We start from the raw sequence: 19,389 nt of genomic DNA on the forward strand, positions 1-19,389 counted from the left end.
TCCACACAAAAACCTACACATGAATGTTCACAGCAGCATTATGCCTAACAGTCAGGAAGTGGAAACAACCTAAATGTCAATTAACTGATGAATGGATAAATAAAATATGGCATATCCACAAATGGAATGTTATTTGGTCATGAAAAGTTATGAGGTACTGATAAATACTAAGTATGGATGAACCTTGAAAACATGATGCTTAGTAAAAGAAGACACACAAGGCCACATACCATATATGATTCCATTTATACAAAATGTCTAAGAATAGGCAAACCCAGAGACAGGAAGTACACTAGTTATACTGCCTAGGCTGAGGGAATGGGGAGAATGGCGAATGGCTACTAATATTTTAAAATGTACACTAAAAAGCACAAACTAACACCTCAAACTTATGATTTCTAGGATATAACCACTTAAGATGAGACTATATTAAAAAAAAAAAAGAAAATCAGTTTAAAGAAAAAAACAGGTAAATTATAAGACAGGTAGTGATCTGAAGATTAAAAAATCATGAAGGTTATATAAAAATCTTTAAAAATTGGAAAATAACAAGATGTCACAGAGAGGCATCCTAAATGTACAGATTTCTTAGTTCAATCTCTGGTTTTATGATTAGTTTCTACTTCATTTTTCACAGAAGTTCGCTGTTTTTAGTTGGCTAGATAAACCTTGAAGAAAATGAGTACCCTTAATGATAGTAGGTGATCAATGAAATACTTATGTGACCAAACGCAAGAGTCTGAAGGAGGCAAAAGCCAATATGCTGCTTATGTAGGTAGTGGCGATCAAGGAAGTAGCACTGAGCACCCTGATACCTGCATTCACAGCACTTTACCTTCAATGCGCCTCTTCTTGGAGCGGGGGTAGCCCTGAGGGCTGGCCTCTGCTGTACTCTCTACAGGGCTGAGGGACTGGCAGTAGGTGGTGACTGGACCCCAGGGACGGCCAGGTGCCTGGGAGACACGTTGCAGACACTTTTCCAGGTAGGACAGTCTAAGAAAGGGGTGGGATGGAGAGGCTGAAGTGGTCACAGGCCCTCACCACACCCTTCTTCTCTAACCCCCATCTTTATCCACCCACGCCCTAACTTACAGCAGCTGCTTGTCCTGATGGAAGAGTCGGGGGGAGAACTCTGAAAGGAGCTCCAGGAATGCCAGATTTGGGGGCTGACTGGAGGAGCCAGCTGGAGGAAGCTCAGACAAGGAGAACCTGATGCCTTCCCTTGGTTGAGCAAAATCATTTTAGGAAGATAGTCCCTTCCCACTTCCCTCCCAGGGCTGAGGCATCCTGTCCAAGTGCTTCTTCCCCTGGACCCAGCCTGTCTCCAAAGGACACCCGCTCACCAACTCTACTGCGACTCCCCGGCATGCTTACCCTCCCCCTCTGAGACCTCACTCCCAGCCCTCCCTGTACCCAGCCTCTGGCTCAGCCCTCTTAGGAAGATTCAAGTACCTTGCTTTCCAACCAATACTTCCTTACTTGTGTAGCATGACCACAAGGTCACGGTTCTGTAGCTGCTGGGGTCCAAAGCTCAAGGCAAACCTCCTGGCCAGGTCCCTCATCTCGATGAAGGCTGGAAGCTCATTCAGGCCCTGGGGCCCCTGTTCCTGCAGCAGTTCTGTGTATAACTGTGTCCAGGGGACATGGCACATTTGGGAAAGGGAGGAACAAGATAGAAACAAGGAAGTATAGCATTCCCTTCTCTGCCCAGAAATCCAAAAGGGCTTGGGACACCATCTGCTATTTTTACTCTTTCTTTCCTCCTAGGACACTGACCCTATTCCTGACTCCCTTGCAAGAGAGAGGCTTCACCCTGCTCTGTAACAATAAAAATGTCTGTAGTAACTGAAGGGGTTGAGAGAGAACAGACTAGAAAAAGAATGAGGAATTCCCTATCACTTTACTGTTGGTGCTCCCATGTCCTAACTGACATGGAGTTTCTATGGGGTTGGCATGGAAACTGCCCAGACAGTTATAAAAATACTTTTTATGGCTCTACTAACTGTGAAGGTGACTGTCATGTGGAATAAAAGCCAAAGTAAATCAGAAACTTCCTGCTCTGAAGGATCTCACGTTCTAGACGGCTGTGGGTGGGCTGCAGGGAGGGCGCGTCAGGTCTGAGGCACTGTAGGCGGAAGGGCGTACCTGCTTGAGGCTCAGCAGCAGGATTCGGGAACAGTGACTTCGGTCGATCTGCCTTGCTCTAGTTAACGTTTCCTTGATAATGTCACCATAGTCATTGTAGAACTGATGGAAAGGAAGTGGAGAAGATACTGTCTGACCACAGGAAAAAACTGTTCGTTTTGTTTCTTTCTTCACAGCCCTAACCGTATCTCCTTCCAAAACAGCCTTAGGTAGGGAAATGTGAACCTAAGCATAAAACAACTCATACTAGACCACACCTCTAACCAACAGGTACAAAGCCCCAAAGAAATCAGTTTAGGCAAATAAGGGAAGAAACTCTGCCCTGAGCCCATTTCTTGGAGAAGAAGGGTAGTAAGCGTGCCAGAGCCCAGTGTCATCCAGCACCGAAGCCTTTGCTATTTGTCTTTCCCGACTAGAACAGAAGCTCCAGGAAGGAGGAACCATTGACTATTTCGTTCACTGAGGTGTCCTTAGTGCCTGGGATAGTACGTACTCAATGAACAGAAATCAACACAATGGTGGGTTGAGGAAATGAGGTATATATCTAGGTATCTCATGAGGATTGAACCCTCTTCCATTCTCATTTCCCTTTCTTACATTACCCCATTCCATAGACTAGGTTCACATTAAAAAAAAAAAGTCTGGACAAGAAGAATAAGATACTTTCCCTCCAATGAGTTTCTTCCTCCTAACAGTTTTTTCTCCATTAACTATTTACTACTAAGTCTCTTTTCTTTATCCCTTTATTCTAAACTATTGGCCTTCCCCCCTGCTTCTCCTTTTAAGCCTGATACCATCATCTCCCCAACCCTCCTTTCTGTAGTGCTACAGCATCTGCAGCCATGGCCGTGCTCAGCTTGGCGCCCTGCTGTACCTTGTTGTAGTGTTTGAAAACATCCGAGGCTGCGTCCATCTCCAGCACCCCATAAAGCAACAGCTTGCAGAACCCAGCCAGGAGGCGGCGCCGCTGGTGCAGCTGCTCTATCTGTAAATGATCCTCCTGGGAATGACCTGGTTCACATCAAGTGGAGAATGGAAACATCAGAATCACAGATTCAGACCTCCTGCCCTATATGCCTGAGCCCCAGGTATAGAGCCCCTGTACCACTGCCCAGTTCTCCAGGCTGGATGAAGACGTGGTCCATGAGGAAGCTGGCCAGCTCAGACTGGAGAGTGGCTTCAGGAATAAAGACAAGGGGCTTAAGGAACTCTCGTCCCCCGACAATCATCTGAGGGCTGAAGATGAGCAGCAGATCACTTAACAATACAAAAGCCTGTCAGGGAAAAAAATGAACGCTTAAAAAGGACAGAATATTGACCAAGACAGAAATTACATTGCTAATTTCCCCTCAGAACGGGGTTTCCTCAGACCACAGGGTCGGGGTGGGGGGAATGACTCGCGTCCTGACATACGCTCACTTGAGTAAACGCTCACCTGCTCCTGAATCTCAGGATCCACATCCGAGAGGCAGTTCTGGCAGAGTTCACAGAAGGTCACCATCCTGCCCTTCAAACTCAACAGCTGCTTCTGTGGAGACAATGGCTTCAGCAGGGAGAAATGAAGGAAGACACGGGCTCCTCCATTCCCGTTCCCCCTACTCAGACCCATATTCACCTGGGAAGCACCTGATCCAGAAACGTGGGTTAGTGTCCAGAGAATGGAAAAATAGACAAGAGTCAAGGCTGGCAGGATCACCTGTAACAACCAAATGTTACAAAATGAGGGTCAGGAGTAAGAGGCAGGTGGGGAGAGAGAGACAGACAGGCAGATACACACAAAGGAGGGAAAAAAGAAAAAAGCAGACAAGAAGAGAGAAAATGAGATTAGGAGAGACCCAATTCCTTTTCTGGTAGAAAAAAACTGATTCTGGAAGTCTTCAGAGGATTCTATCCTGAGTAGGAATGCCACCTCTCCCTAATTTATTTAAAGTCTCCTAGACCCCCTCAATATTATCCTTGACTCCCCAGAAACCAGAGAGAATGGCTGTTTTCAGGTGCTGGAAAGTACATTCACCTTCCAAGATTGGGATGGAAGGAACGACACACATGATCAAGATCTCTCTCTCTCTCATCCGCTCCACAGCCCTGGGACTCGAACTGCGTGTGAGGTGGCCACCTAGGACATGGCCCTTAAAACTCTCTCCTGCCTCCACGTCTGCAACTTGTCTACTTGCCTGGTGAGGAACCTCTCCTGTGTCCACAGCCTTCCGGAGGAGTCGGTAGCACGGCTCATAGAGCTCCCAGCGGGTTAGGTCATGGGCACTTTGGGGGGCGGGGAGAGAAAAACGTTACACTGGAAGAGAATGAGAGAAATCAACCCCACAGACAGCGGGAGAAACGGAAGAGGCAGCAGGAGGGGAGCTGCTCACTTGTAGAAGGCAGAGAGGCGCTTCAGAGTGGCTGCCAGACCGTACACCTCATCCTCATCTAGGAAGGACGACTGAGGAAGGAAGAAGGTCCACAATGGGATTTTCCCAAGAACTCACAGATCCACACCCCCATCTTGGGGCCTCTCCCACACAAGTCTGGGGTGTCCCGTCATGCAGCCCCACTCCCAACCTGCAGCTGCTCTTCAAGCTCCTGCTGGAAGCGGTCAGTTAGCAGATCCACAAGCTGGCTGCGGGCAAAGTCCACCCGGCTGAAGAACGTGAACTCCGGATTACAGAGCAGATAGAGGGCATGAGCACCAGCCTCAAGCACCGCTGGTTCCGTGTGCTTCACCACCACCTCTTGGAGCTGCTGCAGGAGCAGCTCCAGGTGCTGAGAGAGAAAAAGGTGGGAGAAGACCGTGCTGTGGGGGGGGGGGGCGGGGAGGACAACTCCTCCGGAGGGGACTAGAGGTGGGGAGAAAAGAAACAGGGTCGAAAGCTTTAAACTTCAAGGATAAAATGCCTCAGAAAGGGAGGGCTTATTGGTTTTTCTAGAATCCAGGTTCTTGAGAAAAACCGGATACTAGCAGTAGAACCTTTGGCCCTAGGACGAAAGTAGCAAAGTACAGGAAACGTGTCCTCCTCTCTCACTTTCTCCAAGCGCCTGGTGCAGTAGATGCTGAGGTCAAAGTAGTTGAGAAGCTGCAGCAGGGGAGCAGCCTTCTCCGCATCGGCTGAGAACTGTGGCGACCGAGAGGAACGCCTGCGTGTTACCTGCTGTCCTGCTGTCCTGCAGGCCACTTCCTTCCAACCGCTCACCCCCAGAGGCTGAGCAGTGGGGCACCCCTACCTTGGCCAGGAGCTGGGGGAGCAGGGGGATGAGGTGCTCAGTCAGCTTCACCTTGTCATCGGCTTGGATCTTACGTTCTTTGGGGGTTAAGCCCTGGAATTACAATCATTTGGGGGTGGGGGTAAAAGTGTGTGTACATGTATTCCTCTGCCCAACAATCTTATCTTCCCAGGAAGGAAAACTCAGCAGCTCCCTTCAGATTTCTTTCTCTGGAAATGGAATTCTTTGAGGGGCAGAGGAAGGAGCACCCAAACCTAAGACTTGAGGGTTAGGACGGACAATACCTGCCTGGATTAATATTGCTAACCAACCTACCCTGCCACTCGTGCCATACCTTCCTCCCCGTGACCCGCCCCACAGGCGGGTGACCCTCGGAAGCTTGCCGGACACTGGACACAAGGATTTCTATCAGTGTGCTCTCCTGTACGTCGCCCAGGTCTAAGGTGGCAGGAGGATGGAAAACACAGAATCACAGGGTGGCCACCCTCCATCTCCAAGGACCCCACCGCCCCACCGCCCATGACACCTATGCCTTTCACAAGTCAGGAGAGAAATCTCTCCTGGTTTCCTACTAGGAGATGAGAGGTCCCCTGCCCTGGCTACCAGGTGGCACACACTCTGGTCCTTCTCCAGCAGCAGGCTTGTCAGACTCTCCCAGTCCTTCAGCTGAGGCCCCGCACAGTCCCACAGACTGTCTACTAAGTATGCAGCGTGGTAATGGAGCTGTGGAAGAAGACAGATGTTAAGTTACTGAAGCCACATGTTAAAACTCTAGGAATTGGCTACTAACGAACCATTTCTCTCCTTTCTGCAGTGCCAGCTCCCATCCTTCTCTACCTGAAGGTCTTACGCATGAGAGCCCAACAGCTCCTTTCCATACGTCACCTCACTCTCCACAAAAAAGGACAGCAGAAGGTGGAAGAAAGTCCTCTGGGAGCGCGGACTTCGGCGTCGCTCTCTCTCACCCACCGTTCTTGTCTCACACTCAGGGTAGAAGAGCCTGGTAGAGGGGACACAGGGAAAGGGCATAGCACGGAAGGAAGTAAGCAGTGCAACAGTTACCATGGAAGGAAGAAACAGTCCAAGGAGAGGATTAAAGGAAAAAGAGGCGCAGAGCTAAGGAAAGCCCCAAGGCGTTGAGAAGGGAAGGAGACACCAAGGGAGACTTTATAGGTATGGGAAGTCCTTAGAAAGAGCAGCAGCAGATGATGGAGAGAAAACAACAGATGATGGTGTTGAAGGAACAAACGAAAAGAGGCCCACTCACTTCCAGTACAGAAACTCCCCTACAGCAGAGGCCAGGGCTCTGTTAGAGGCGTACACAACAGGGTAGATGCTCTCACAGTCTGCCTCTGTCAGCACCCCTTCCATGTTCCTGCCAGGAGAAAAGCAGAAAAAGCAGGTGGACATAGATGTCGTCCTCTAGCACAACTAAGGCTAGAAACAAAAAGGGAAAACCAACAAGGATTAACTCACAAAGAACTTTCAAATGGAAGAGTGGAAAACAGAGGGATATGAAGAGTTAGAGAAGATAGGAAATTTGCCCCCTGGAGATCCTGCAACTCGGGAGTGACCTCTGTCTTTCAACCTGTATATAAACAAGAGTCAACCTACAATCCGTGGAGGGATAGGACTCTGGAAGGGCCTGTCTGATGCTGAAAAGGTAAGTCTGAGATGCTTGCCTCTCCACTTCCCAGGACTCACTTAAGGATAAGTGTTAGTAACCTGACGGCCTCCACTGCCACGTCATACTCTCGGTCCATGACCATGGAAACCAACCGGTCCTGTAAGAAGGAGAACATTGCTCAATAGCTCATTGTATCCATCCCAAAACACCGTTTTCTTAGAATCTGAGGGATTCCTAAAGACAGGGTGTAGAAGCAGACACTGGGATATCTATGGATATATAAAAGTAACAGACATGGATAAACGAGGTGGGGAAATGGGAACCACAGACAGCCAAGCACAGGAGCACTGTCCCGATTTTACCTTAAAGCGGCTGGTAAAGAGCTCCAGGCGTGCAGTCCAGTCTCGGTTGCCGTACAGCCCTTTTAGAGCCTTCAAGCACTTCAGACGGACTTCTCGATGCTACTGAGGAGAAGGGAAATGTGGCTGACTCCTCCTCTACTCACCCCCACTGGGCCTCCATACTTCCCTCTCAGATTACTCATTCTGGGCCTGGGTGTCCTCTGTATCGAGGACTCTGAAATGTCTCAGAGACAATGAACAGCTGTCTTCTCACTTAAAATCCAAAAGGATCACAGCAGAATTTAGCAATCATGATTAAAAGGATCTTTTGGCTACCATCCTAGCACTTGCATTACCACCCTGTCAATAACTTTCTCACCTTTCTATAGGGAAAGTCTTTCTCCACTCGACTGTGGTTTTGAGGCATTTAATCGCCGAGATATATCTTTCTCTCTCCTAACTTATCCTACCCTCCCAAATACTGGGGGAGTTTCGAGGTTCAGTGTCTTGATGAGCTGATCACTGACCACTAGTGAAACACCTAAGTGGCAGTACCAGGAAAAGCTGAAGCATCCTAGGGCAGGGAAGAGGACTGACTCAACTCTCACCTTATCATGCAGGGTCCAGCCAATATATTTTAAATAGCTGTCAGTGAGGAAAGAGGTACTGTAGCTTTGCATCCAAGACCCAAGCTCCTCAATGCAGATAGCACGGATCTCAGGAAGGACATCCCTAGGCACAGAGAGAAACTGACCCTTATTACCTTCTCTCCAAACTCACTTTCCATCCCAGCAGATATCTCTTTGTCACAGGAGAATCTATTTTCTTGACTAAACACCAGGTACTAGGCCTTTCATTTCCTCCTCCCAATGTGAGTATTTTAAAAAGTGAACACTTTATTTCTGTAACCAACCTATAAAATAGTTGAACTTATCCTCCATGCCCCTTTTAAAAACTGATTTTGGAATTTAATTTAGCTGTTGCCCAAACTGCGTGTGTGTGTGTCTAACTGAGGTACAGTTGATGTACAATATTATATAAGTTTCAGGTACAACATAGTGATTCACAATTTTTAAAGGTTATATTTATAGTTATTATAAAATATAAGCTATATTCCCTGTGTTGTACAATATATCCACGTGTCTGTTTTGCTTCCACTTCAAGATAAGATTACATCAGCTAAAGGGTTCTGGAAAGGCAGAGGTTGAAATCTAGGTAAGAGTGAGACACAAATACTGAGGAAGAAGTTCTTTACTGTATAAAACTCCCCTGCCTTTAGCACAGTGTAAGGCACAGTGAAGTGGGCTAGGAAAAGGCTTACCGAGCTGTACACCCTCAGAAAGGCCCTGCCTTTTGGCTCTCTGCTCTTGTCTTCTCAAGGCTCAAGCCCCAGGAAGATGGGGGAGGGGAGGTCTCAGGCAAAGCTGGAGCAGAAGAATACTCAGCAATGCCTTACCCTCTTATCGTCTCTCCCAGAAGAGTTTACACAATCCTTTGTAGGCGGGGATAAACTAAACCTAATTTGGAACACTTGTTGTTAGAGTTTTTGCCCCTGCTGCACTAGCTGTGGGACTAACCAGATAACTCAGGGTTAGGAGGAGACCTTGTCACACTTCCACAGACTCCATAACTGAGGACCAGCTGCTTCAATGAGAGGAGCCCAGTAACTCACCTGTACCGATGTACAAAGACACCCCTGAAGAGGGCATTCATCATTCCCTCAATCTCCTCTTGATGCTCTTGGAGCTGGAGGACAGGGAGTAACAGGTCAATCTCTCATGTCCCCCAATAATATAAGGCCACAAAAATATAAGAAAAGCATGACATCCACCTACTTCCTATTAATAAGAGGACACAGTCTGAACCTCTGGTATCCTTTGTTCCCTTTTAAACCTTCTAATTTTTTTTTTTTTAAATTTTCAGGACATTTGGCTTTATTTCCCACACGTTCATAATACTTCTTTCTCCCCAAGTCATTTTTTCCCCCACATGAGAAATATACATCTATAGTAAGGTATGAAAGTTACAGGCCTCTAACTTTCTCTTTCTACGGATTAGATACCTTGGAAAAGAATATCACCTACTCATCCACTTGTGACAGTGGATAGGCCGGTGAAATCAGGCAGTCAATAGATACATCTAAAATACAAAGTTGATGAGAAGGGTGGAGTTTGCAAATGAAAGTAATGAAACTCATCAGTCAAAAGCAGCGAAAAAGAAAATGTAGCCAACACGTTATCAGAATAGAAAAAGGTTAAACCTTCTAATTCTGGAAGAAGCCGTATAGTCAACTAATGCCTCAGAGATCTGTGTTTGGAAAAAATAATATCCCTTCTGTGTCTCATTATTTTGACTATCTTTGGCTATTCAGAGGCCCTAGCTGGTAGTTATACATGTTTTTGACTAACAACAATTGGGAAAAAATTTTTAATAAATGCAGTTTGTTTGACAAAAGAAGCGGAACTAACAAAAAAAGAGAAGAGATTATATCAGTGGTTCTCAACTGGTGGCTCCCAGGGGACATTCAGCAATGTCTGTAGACATTTTTGGTTGGCATAACCTGGGAAGGTACTACTGCCATCTAGTGGATAGAGGCCAGAGATGCTGCTAAACATCCTGTAATGCCAGGACAGCTCCCTAAATGCCATTGTTGAGAAACCCTAGATTAGATGAATAACAGATAACAAGGAAGCAGAATTACAAGGGAACGTTCTTTAAGACAACTGCCCCAACTCTTCAATAAATCAATATATTGGGGGAAAATGGGGGGTGGGCAGAGATTCTGTATAAGAGACTTAAGAAACACAACAACCAAATGTAATGCATAGTCCTTAATTAAATCCTGGTTGGAATTAACCAGATATCTGGAGCCTGTGCTCCGCAACAAGAGAGGCCGCGATGGTGAGAGGCCCGCGCACCGCGATGAAGAGTGGTCCCCACTTGCCGCAACTAGAGAAAGCCCTCGCACAGAAACGAAGACTCAACACAGTCATAAATAAATAAATAAATAAAATAAAAAAAGAACGTGAATTTCTAAAAAAAAAAAAAAGTTCCCTTCCTTTAAAAAAAAAAAAAAAAAAAAAAAAAAAGGTACTTTGGGGACAAATGGAAAATTTTAAATATGAATTGCGATTACAAAATATTAGGGAATCATTGTTAATATTTTTGGATATGAAAATGGTACTGGGATTATGTAGTAACATTTTTTTTAGACGACATACTTAAGTCTTTAGGTTGAAATACCAGTATGTCCATAATTTAGTACAAAATAGTAAAAAAAAAAAAAAAATAGATGAGGCAAATGTAGTGAAATATTAGTTAAATCTAGATTTAAATCTAGTTAAATCTAGATTATTTATATGCAGTGTTCATTCTACCAGTGTTATCTATTTTTCTGAACGTTTGAAAATTTTCTTATTTAAAGGAAAAGGAAAGAGAGGGAGGGAGGGGCTTCCCTGGTGGCGCAGTGGTTGAGAATCTGCCTGCCAATGCAGGGGACACGGGTTCGAGCCCTGGTCTGGGAAGATCCCACATGCCGCAGAGCAACTAGGCCCGTGAGCCACAACTACTGAGCCTGCGCATCTGGAGCCTGTGCTCCGCAACAAGAGAGGCCGCGATAGTGAGAGGCCCGCGCACCGCGATGAAGAGTGGCCCCCGCTTGCCACAACTAGAGAAAGCCCTCACACACAAACAAAGACCCAACACAGCCAAAAATAAAAATAAATAAATAAATAAATAAATAAATAAATAAATAAATAAAATTTAAAAAAAAGAGAGGGAGGGAAGGAGGAAAGGTGGGTCATCAGTACCAAATTCTATGTAAGTTGAAAAGGGAGACTGAAAAAAGGTCATTGGCTATAGGGATTAAGAAGTCACTGGTTTGGAGAAAATAACTTGAAAGAAAAAAATGGGGATAGAAGCTAGGTAGTGAAAGGATTCAGTTGGATATTAAGGAAGTAAAGAAATACTAAAAGGAAGGATAGAAATGGAGTAGCTTATAGAGGAGAATGAAAGAAGATTCAAGGGCTTATATACATTTATAAGTGGAGAGAGGAAAACAGTGGGGAGGGAGAGATTAAAGACAGAAAGCCAAACGATAACTGATGAAGCAAGAGCCCAGAGAAGTCCAAATAATAGGAGTCACGCTAATGTATATAATTTAAGATTTGAGACACACCCAGTACACATGAGGTTTAAGACATACTGACAGTGAAAACAGCAAAAGAGAATCAGGAAAGCACAGATTTTTCTCTAATGATTTAGCATGGAAGATATCCTTGGTGAGAGCTGGAAAACAGTCAACTGGCATAGTTAGACATGATGAGTCCTGCCAACCTCATGGTGGGGGAGGTCTCAGATACTTAGGGGGAATGAGGGGGAAATCAGTGTTAGTCTCATGACAGACACAGCTGTTTGAAGGTTTAATCAGTGTAAAAGATTTTGTTGGGGTTTATGTCCTCCAGTGGTCTTCTTCAAGTTTAACAGGAAACAAAGCAAGTACCTACTATGTGCCCAGCTAGGCAATTTATTCATCTCATTTAATCTTCACAAAAAGAATTATCCCCTTTTTAAAGGAAAGGAAACTGAAGCTTAGAGGTTACATAAGGCCATGGAGCTAGTAGCTAACTGGAACAGAATTTAAACCCAGGAGAGATTGAAAGGCCTGTGTCCTATCCATTCCTTGAAAACTTGGCCTCCCGCATCAGTGGTTCGCCTTCAGTACTCCTGTGGTAACCTGCATACTGCACACTTGACAAGCAAGTCAATGCTTAACCCCCTGCACAAGATGCAGGCACAACATTTAAACACCTGTGATAATGAATGCAGACAATGGAAACTGAGCAAAAGTGGAATTATAGAGAACTCTAAAATTTACTCTAAACTAGAAATGCTCTATTGAGCCCACATCCCAGAAACAAAGTGAGTATGCAATAACCTCTGACCGGAGGGGTCTATTAAACTATTGCCAGACTCCATCATTCATGATCTGAAAGCTTGCCTGGGGGACTGTGCCTTAGCAGAGAGAAGCTTGGGGACTGATAAGGTGGGCTGCAGCAGCTGTGATGGAAGCCAGGAGAGGAGGGAAGAGGCAGGGAACACTTCTCACCTCTTTGCGTTTCTCCAACAGGCTCTCCAGTCGCTCAGGTGATCTCTGTCCTGGCCCCTTGTTTCGTTCAGCCTCGTACTGACGTTGATTGTTGTCCTTGTGCAGACTCAGTTGGAGGGCAACTCTTACCAGGGAGGTCATCAGCTTCATGGCTTTGAGTCAGTAAAAACAAGATAAAGAGATCATTACTTAAGTCAGAGGGAGGGAGGGTAGGTTCAAAAAAGAAGGAAAAAAAAGGGCAGTGAAAAAGAAAAGCTGGAGCAGGGTGACCCTAAAATCCTAAGACTCACTGTTCTGGAGTGGATTTTTTCTCTCCCTAACTCTTTTGGGCTTCCTTTAATCCTTAGCATATTCCCAGTGGTGAGCTATAAGAAACACATTAAGGTTGGAAACTATCACTGTAATCCACTCCTTTTTACAATTCCACTAATGAGAAACTGGATGGAGGTTTGGGATAAAAGAAGCATGACCCTGAAGTAAAGAGCTAGAATGCAGGTAGGAAAGAAGATCCAGGATTGGAGAACAGAGGAAAGTTCTACCAACCCCCAAGAGAACATATACAGAATAAAAGTGACTGCCTACCAGCCAGGGTGCTAGTGTGACGGAAGGCACGGACTTGGGAGTCTGAGAGGCCAGTGAGCAGAGAGATGAGGTTGTCCATAGGGAAGCCATCATAGAGGAGACTATACTGGCACCGATAGACCAACGTCCTCACAAATTCACAGAAGCTGCCCTGGAACTTCTTCCAGGATGGGCCTGGAGCTGTCAGAGGATAGTCTCCTGAGTCCTGTAAAAGAGTTTATGAAAAGGATGGAAAAGTTATTACCAGGTCTACGAAGTCACAGGGACTGGATGTCAAAACCCAATACTATAGTAAAAATGTATCTCTTATACCTCATTCTCAACTCTACAGGCATATTCAGATAACGTGTATAGGTCCCCTTTGCTCCCAAGAGATTAAACTCCTCTTTCTAAAAGCTATCCTATTTCCCAGAATCCGAAAGAAGAGGATAATGGGCCTTGTATTTTGAAAAAAGAGTGGCAAGAGGATCCTGGACTGTCTTCCTCCACCTCATTAAACTGTTCTGTTAGGTGCTGGATGATCTCCGAGTTGGACATCTTCTTGAACATCTCAGCGGTCACAGTGCCTGAGGAATGGAGGAGATGAGGTACTTAGAAGGCAAATAACAGGACACTATGATCATTTAACATATACATTTGAAGATGAGCTAGGAAATGTACTGAAAAGAGCTTAGGTGGGGAATCAGAAGACCTGAATCCTAGTCATAAATCTGCTACCATCTAACTGAGTACCTGCTATAAGGCAACCTCTCTAGAAAACCCAAGGGAATCAAACAGTGGAAAACTATGGTTAAAAAAAAATATTCCAAACAATCAAAAAACAAAGAAAACGATGCCAGATTCTTATAATACAACCTGCAGTCTTATAAGACTAAAGTTAGGTCATGGCCTCTGGGGACCTGGGGCCCCACAACTTCAGTGGAGAAATATGAGATGAAGTGGCTGAGAAATAAGGAATAAGAAAATAAAAGATTATTTCATTTAGAGAAAGGAAGAGTAAAAGTCTGATGGTCCATTTCCAAATTTGTAAACATCATACCATCACGTTAGCATGATTATTTATTTTTCTCCAAAGGGTCTTGTCTCCAAACCAATACATTTCCTTACTGGATCACTTCCCTATTTACCTATCAACAATGTAGTTGATACTAGTTAAATAAGTGAAATTTTTCTTATGCTTTTCCCTCTCCATTTATTTAGGAAATGCCTAATCCTACAGATCTAAAAGGAGAAAAAGTCTTACAATATAGGAGCAAAGGCTGGGGATTAGAAAAGGGTAGGAGTTTCCTCACCTTTACATCCACATGACCGGATGAAAAAGTTAATGAGCTCCAGGAATCCTGCATCCTGGTCTTGCTTGTAGCTATCCAGCCACTCATCTACCAAAGACTAGGAAAACAATGTGGATGATTTCTATTTCTGGCAATATGACAGACTAGAAATTCTGTATAAGCTTTCTAACTGAAGCATCTAAACTTCTGATTAAAATATTAAAACATCTTTTAAAATGTATTGCTAAACCAGAATGAAAGGTAAAATTCCATAAAAGCCAAAAATGAAGTGAATGTAGCAATTCTGAGAGATAAGCAAGCTGACTTTTGCTCTGAGGGGTCTCTTAACTACAGACAGAAAGTTAGGAAGCTAACTTTCTGTCCAGATGGCTGCATGGAATGTAGAGCATAGGAGATAGAGCCTAAAGGGCTTCCAAAAAGAGTAGTCCAAAAGGAGGCTCCTGCAAAGAGTCACACCCTCATGAAAGCAAGAATGAGAAATAAACCTATAGGTAAGATGGGGCCAGCAAGAAAACTAGCTTGTTATGACCTTAGTGTGGGGTAGAGGGAAAAACGAATTGTCCCTTGAGAATTCAAAACCATAAGCCAGTTCCCATATCTGGATTTGCAGTCCAGATCCACATTACCTCTACAATCAAAATAACCTCAATCAGATAATTTAATTAAAAGTGATTCTGGAGTGTCCTCACTCAACCACCAGAAGCAAACGTAGGTTTCCTCTCTTAACAACCCATCTTCAACCCAGGCCCCAAAGAATTCCAACACACAGAAACCAGTAACAAAAATAAAAATAGAAGAACTCCGTATGTTTGAAAATTCTAAATTTTTCTAAAAACTATAAAAATCCACACTATACATCAATAAGGGTGAATCTCAAACAACTGAAATAATTTAAGTCACAGAAAACTAAAGAACGACTCATTCACTTAAATTAAGGAAAACACATTCATTGGTGATAAAATTATAATGCAAGACAAGGGAATGGTTAACAGAAAATTCATTCTAGTAGTTATCTCTGGGTGGTGAGGGAACTGGGGGAGTAAGGTGGAGGGAAGATACACAAGGGTCTCTACAGCACCATTAAGGTTTCATTTCTTGAGCTGGGGCTAGAGGCCTGGGTGATCACTGAAAAAAAATTTTTAAGTGCATATATGCCTTACATGTTTTTAGATGATAACAGAATTACAATAAAATTATTGAAAAAGAAATGTAAGAAGAGAAAAAATATGTGGGGAGGGAAAAAAATTAGGTATAACTGTAAAAGTGGAGCTAAAAAGTGACAAAGGTGAACAAGTTGCCACCCAAATCCAAGCTTCTTTTCTACATTATCCAATGCCTCTCCTTGTCTCCTCCGTCAATCAATCAAGGCAAAATCTATCCTGTTCTGTGATACTATTAGGAAAGGAACATTCCCTCTCATGTAAGATCCCCCTTATATCAATCACTCCAAGGAGTCACTCTGTGGTCTTATCTGCCTTTCCTGATACAGGTTACATTCACTAAAATGTCTACATTAAATCAAGTTTGTAGGCACTTGTACTTATCTTTCCACCCAACAAGGGGTGAGAAGGTATCAAGAAACAAAGGTGAGACACTCTGTTTTACCTGCATGTCACTTTTGGCAGCTTTCACAGCATCAAAGAGATCACTGGCTGGTGGCTCTGACTCTTTCTGACCATGAGCACGTACCATTCGGGACCCCTTCTTTGGACGTTTTGCCACCTAGTAAGTGTAAAGAGATCATGAATATCTTTAAAAAGTCAAAGTGACATTAACACTTGGTCTCATCACACAAGTAGGCTTAAGCTGCCAATTCCACAACAGAGTTTGAGTTACTGACTCAGATTAGAAATAGCTGATTTTTATATTGTAAACTTTATTATTTCTAGTCTCTTGTCCTTTTAAAAGTCCCTAAGCCCCATTCCTGTTCCTCTATACCCTAATACCCTCTTCTCTTATTCTTTGCTCTTCAAAATCTGCCTTCTTCCTACTTCTGTCCCTTAACACTTTTTAAGCCTTGTCCTTTCATCAAGCATATCAGCTGACCTCTTCTAGGTTTTCTTTTGCTGCTTCCCAGACCAGGTTCAAAAACAAAACAAAACAAAACAAAACTGACTCACTGGGGTTGTTTTGAGTGGTCGTTTTGCTGCTCTCTTCCTTACATTTCGTCTCAAGTTGTCTTCGAAGTCACTGCCTTCACCAGCTGACAAAGATTCACTATCCCTATGAGGAAGTGTGGTTCTGCTTAGATACAACACCCTAGTCCCTATATATAAAAGGGTAAATGAATTATAATTTCTTTTTGTCTCTAACTTTACACCCCTCTCCATGAGAAAAATATATTCAGATTTTAAGAGGAGATGAGCTTACTGTTGCCAGGAAGTAGGCACAATGTCTTAAGGGAAAACTTTCACTTGAATAAAGCACTGGAGATGAAGAATGAAGAACTGAGGTAGGTGAAGGACAACCCTTTCTTAGTATCCTCTCTGACTAAGAGAATCAAAAGATATTCACATAAAAAAAAGATATTCATGTAAGCAGTGAGGGGATCACTGCTGAGTAGAGAAAAATGGCTCAGGAAGTCATGTATTACTAATACACAAACCAGAGATTAATATGTGCCTGGTGTTAAATTTTACCCCTTGAAAACAAATTCACGTCTTGTTGATTAGGGTTAAATTTACAAAATAGATATAACCTGGTGCCAAACAGCAGCACGGACAAACAGAAATGATTCAGAAGAGACCAATTAAAATTACCATGGGATATTCTTATAACTGAAGTATAACCTTTAAAAATTGTGAATCATTATGTGGTACACCTGAAACTTATATAACATTGTATATCAACTATACCACAATAAAAAAATTACCAGGGGATAAATCAGACCTTGATTAATTTTTTCCTGGAAAGATTTTTTTAAAACCCAAGACATACTCACATAATCTTCACAGAATAAGCTCATAAATGTTAACAGATAAGGACCTGTTTATAAAACCCCAAACAAAAGAACTACAGGACACCAGCTAAAAAGTATACACCAGTTTTCAGGCACCAAATAAAGAACTCTTTTCCCTTTCCCCCATCTGTGGGTCCCCACCGGAGGCTGTCCGTGAATATACAAAAGCGTTCAAGAAAGGTTCAGACAAGTTGGATGATGGATTCAGAACAGGATGTATTATTCCTGACGCCTCCAACACATAGGACAGCCGAAATCCAGCCTGTTCTGAACCAGTATAGCATCTCCTGGCTTTTCATACGTCACACACGTGTTGCCACTTTACCCGTCTGTTAAATGAAAACGGGAAAACCTGCGGACAAGGCAACGATGTCCCACCAACCCCACTCACCCCTCCGAAGTCTGGTCCGAGTCCCTGTCATCGCAGGGCACCGCGACAGACGAACTAGAAGACGCAGACAGGCTCCTCGGCCCAGTCCCCAGCGCTCTGCGCAGCGGGGAGGACACGCTGCTCGGGGAGGAGGAGCTATGCAGCTGGGAGGAGGACGACCGCAGGGTGGGCATGGTGGTCCAGCTGCGGGAGAGAGCGAGAGAAGGGGGAAGGCTTCCTGCCCCACCGCGTCTCCATCCGCAGCCCCGACGACCCTCCTTGTTTCCAAGGGAACTGCTTTGGAACTCGGGGAGTGGGGGGCCCACGAAAAATAAGACGGAGAACACACTGTAGATCAACTACACGTCAAATTAAAAAAGAAAAAAGCACAGCTTTTATGGTTTCTCCTGGGATAAACCATAATAGAAAAGAATATTTTTAAAAACGTATGTGTGTGTATAACTGAGTCACTCTGCTGTACAGCAGAGACTAGCACAACATTGCAAATCGTCTATTACTTCAACTGAAAAAAAAAAAAAAAAAAAAAGACGGAGACAGTCCCGACCTAAGGCATCAGGGCGATAAAGACACCACGGCCCCAACGCCGACCTCCGGTTTGGAGTCACTCCCCAAGCACCGAGGAAGGCACACACCAGGGCAGCTTAAAACACACCCCTATCCCCAGGATTCGGAGTCAACTGCCCGTGAAAGGAAACCAGCTCACAGGGTGCAAACGAGAAATAAGAACCCCCCCGCAAACCCCCTCACAGAAGCACCTAGACTTCCATTTCTACAAGGCTAGAACGGGACTCCTCAAGGACCCGACTGCGACGCGCTTAACGATTTGGGGCTAGAGGCGCCATCAGAACCAGGCCGGAAACACTGAAGGAGTCACGGAAAGCTCGCATTCTCCATTTTTCCAGAAGAGGTGATCTCTACTCAACGCTGGGCTACGCTATTTGGGCGGAGGAGCCGTCTAACCGCTCAGGAGAGCGACTATCAGCCTTTGGGTCTGGGATTCCTGGCCTCTGTGGAGGAGGGTATGGAGAAGGGAGAGTCCTCTCTCAGGGCCGGAGTGTGGGGAAGGGCGACCGCCTGGGTCAAAGAGGAGCCTCACTGTCTGAACCTGGAACAGCGACTTCTGGCCGAGCAGCGCTGAGGAAAAGTCACCACCGCGGGTCCCTCGGGTCTCTGTGGTCACCCTCCCCCCGACAGCCCCACAGTCCGGCACGGGCGCCCGCCGTTTCCCTTCTGGTGGCAGAAGAATCCAGAAAAACGCGGGAAGGCGCGAGCCGTGCAGTGCGCAGGCGCGAGCCCAACGGCTCGTCTCGGAGGGCAAATTGTCGCGAGGCTTGGGCGTGTGAGAGCTCGTGCTCACCACGTTCCAGTCACGGCGCTCCGGCAGCCTCGTGCGGCCACGAGCTCTTCAGCGTGCCGCCGTGTCACGTGGGCTCCGGCGCGCTGGCCACCTGCTTCAACTCGGCTCCTCCCGGCCCCGCCCCAGCCCCGCCCCTCTGCCCCCAAGTTCCCCCTCCATTGGCCGGGCTTCACACTGCAGTAGCAAGAGCTCCTTTAATCTGGCTTCTCAACTGCCGCAGGCTGGGTTCCACCCAGGCCCCGCCTTGCGACCCAAATAGCCACGCCTCCGAGGAAGGCCACGCCCTTCCCGCAGCCTCCTTAGTCCTGCCGAGTCCCGCCCCGCTGCCGAGCTTCCCCAGTACATTGGCTTAATTTCTCCCTTGATCCC

At 45.3% G+C, this 19,389-nt stretch overlaps 1 protein-coding gene across 1 annotated transcript in view; it reads right to left on the bottom strand.

The window, feature by feature from the left end:
• The window catches only part of STAG3 (stromal antigen 3), a 39,926-nt gene extending 21,094 nt beyond the window's left edge, over positions 1-18,832 (bottom strand). The window contains exons 1-29 of the mRNA XM_036825469.1: positions 18,760-18,832; positions 17,664-17,846; positions 16,434-16,536; positions 15,919-16,035; positions 14,314-14,410; positions 13,511-13,587; positions 13,022-13,226; positions 12,440-12,591; positions 9,005-9,078; positions 7,941-8,064; positions 7,354-7,452; positions 7,069-7,148; positions 6,632-6,739; positions 6,250-6,364; positions 5,982-6,087; positions 5,699-5,802; positions 5,365-5,457; positions 5,166-5,255; positions 4,705-4,905; positions 4,515-4,585; positions 4,320-4,407; positions 3,761-3,841; positions 3,581-3,673; positions 3,251-3,419; positions 3,020-3,156; positions 2,146-2,247; positions 1,480-1,628; positions 1,093-1,221; positions 836-993 (exon numbers count right to left, since the gene is read on the bottom strand). Coding sequence (XP_036681364.1) covers positions 836-993; positions 1,093-1,221; positions 1,480-1,628; positions 2,146-2,247; positions 3,020-3,156; positions 3,251-3,419; positions 3,581-3,673; positions 3,761-3,841; positions 4,320-4,407; positions 4,515-4,585; positions 4,705-4,905; positions 5,166-5,255; positions 5,365-5,457; positions 5,699-5,802; positions 5,982-6,087; positions 6,250-6,364; positions 6,632-6,739; positions 7,069-7,148; positions 7,354-7,452; positions 7,941-8,064; positions 9,005-9,078; positions 12,440-12,591; positions 13,022-13,226; positions 13,511-13,587; positions 14,314-14,410; positions 15,919-16,035; positions 16,434-16,536; positions 17,664-17,836 — 3,295 coding nt within the window. The 5' untranslated portion in view covers positions 17,837-17,846; positions 18,760-18,832. The remainder of the gene's footprint in view (positions 1-835; positions 994-1,092; positions 1,222-1,479; positions 1,629-2,145; positions 2,248-3,019; positions 3,157-3,250; positions 3,420-3,580; positions 3,674-3,760; positions 3,842-4,319; positions 4,408-4,514; positions 4,586-4,704; positions 4,906-5,165; positions 5,256-5,364; positions 5,458-5,698; positions 5,803-5,981; positions 6,088-6,249; positions 6,365-6,631; positions 6,740-7,068; positions 7,149-7,353; positions 7,453-7,940; positions 8,065-9,004; positions 9,079-12,439; positions 12,592-13,021; positions 13,227-13,510; positions 13,588-14,313; positions 14,411-15,918; positions 16,036-16,433; positions 16,537-17,663; positions 17,847-18,759) is intronic.
• Between the last annotated feature and the right edge of the window lie 557 nt (positions 18,833-19,389).

This window comes from Balaenoptera musculus, chromosome 15 (genome assembly GCF_009873245.2).
Source record: "Balaenoptera musculus isolate JJ_BM4_2016_0621 chromosome 15, mBalMus1.pri.v3, whole genome shotgun sequence".
Classification (NCBI taxonomy): Eukaryota; Metazoa; Chordata; class Mammalia; order Artiodactyla; family Balaenopteridae; genus Balaenoptera; species Balaenoptera musculus.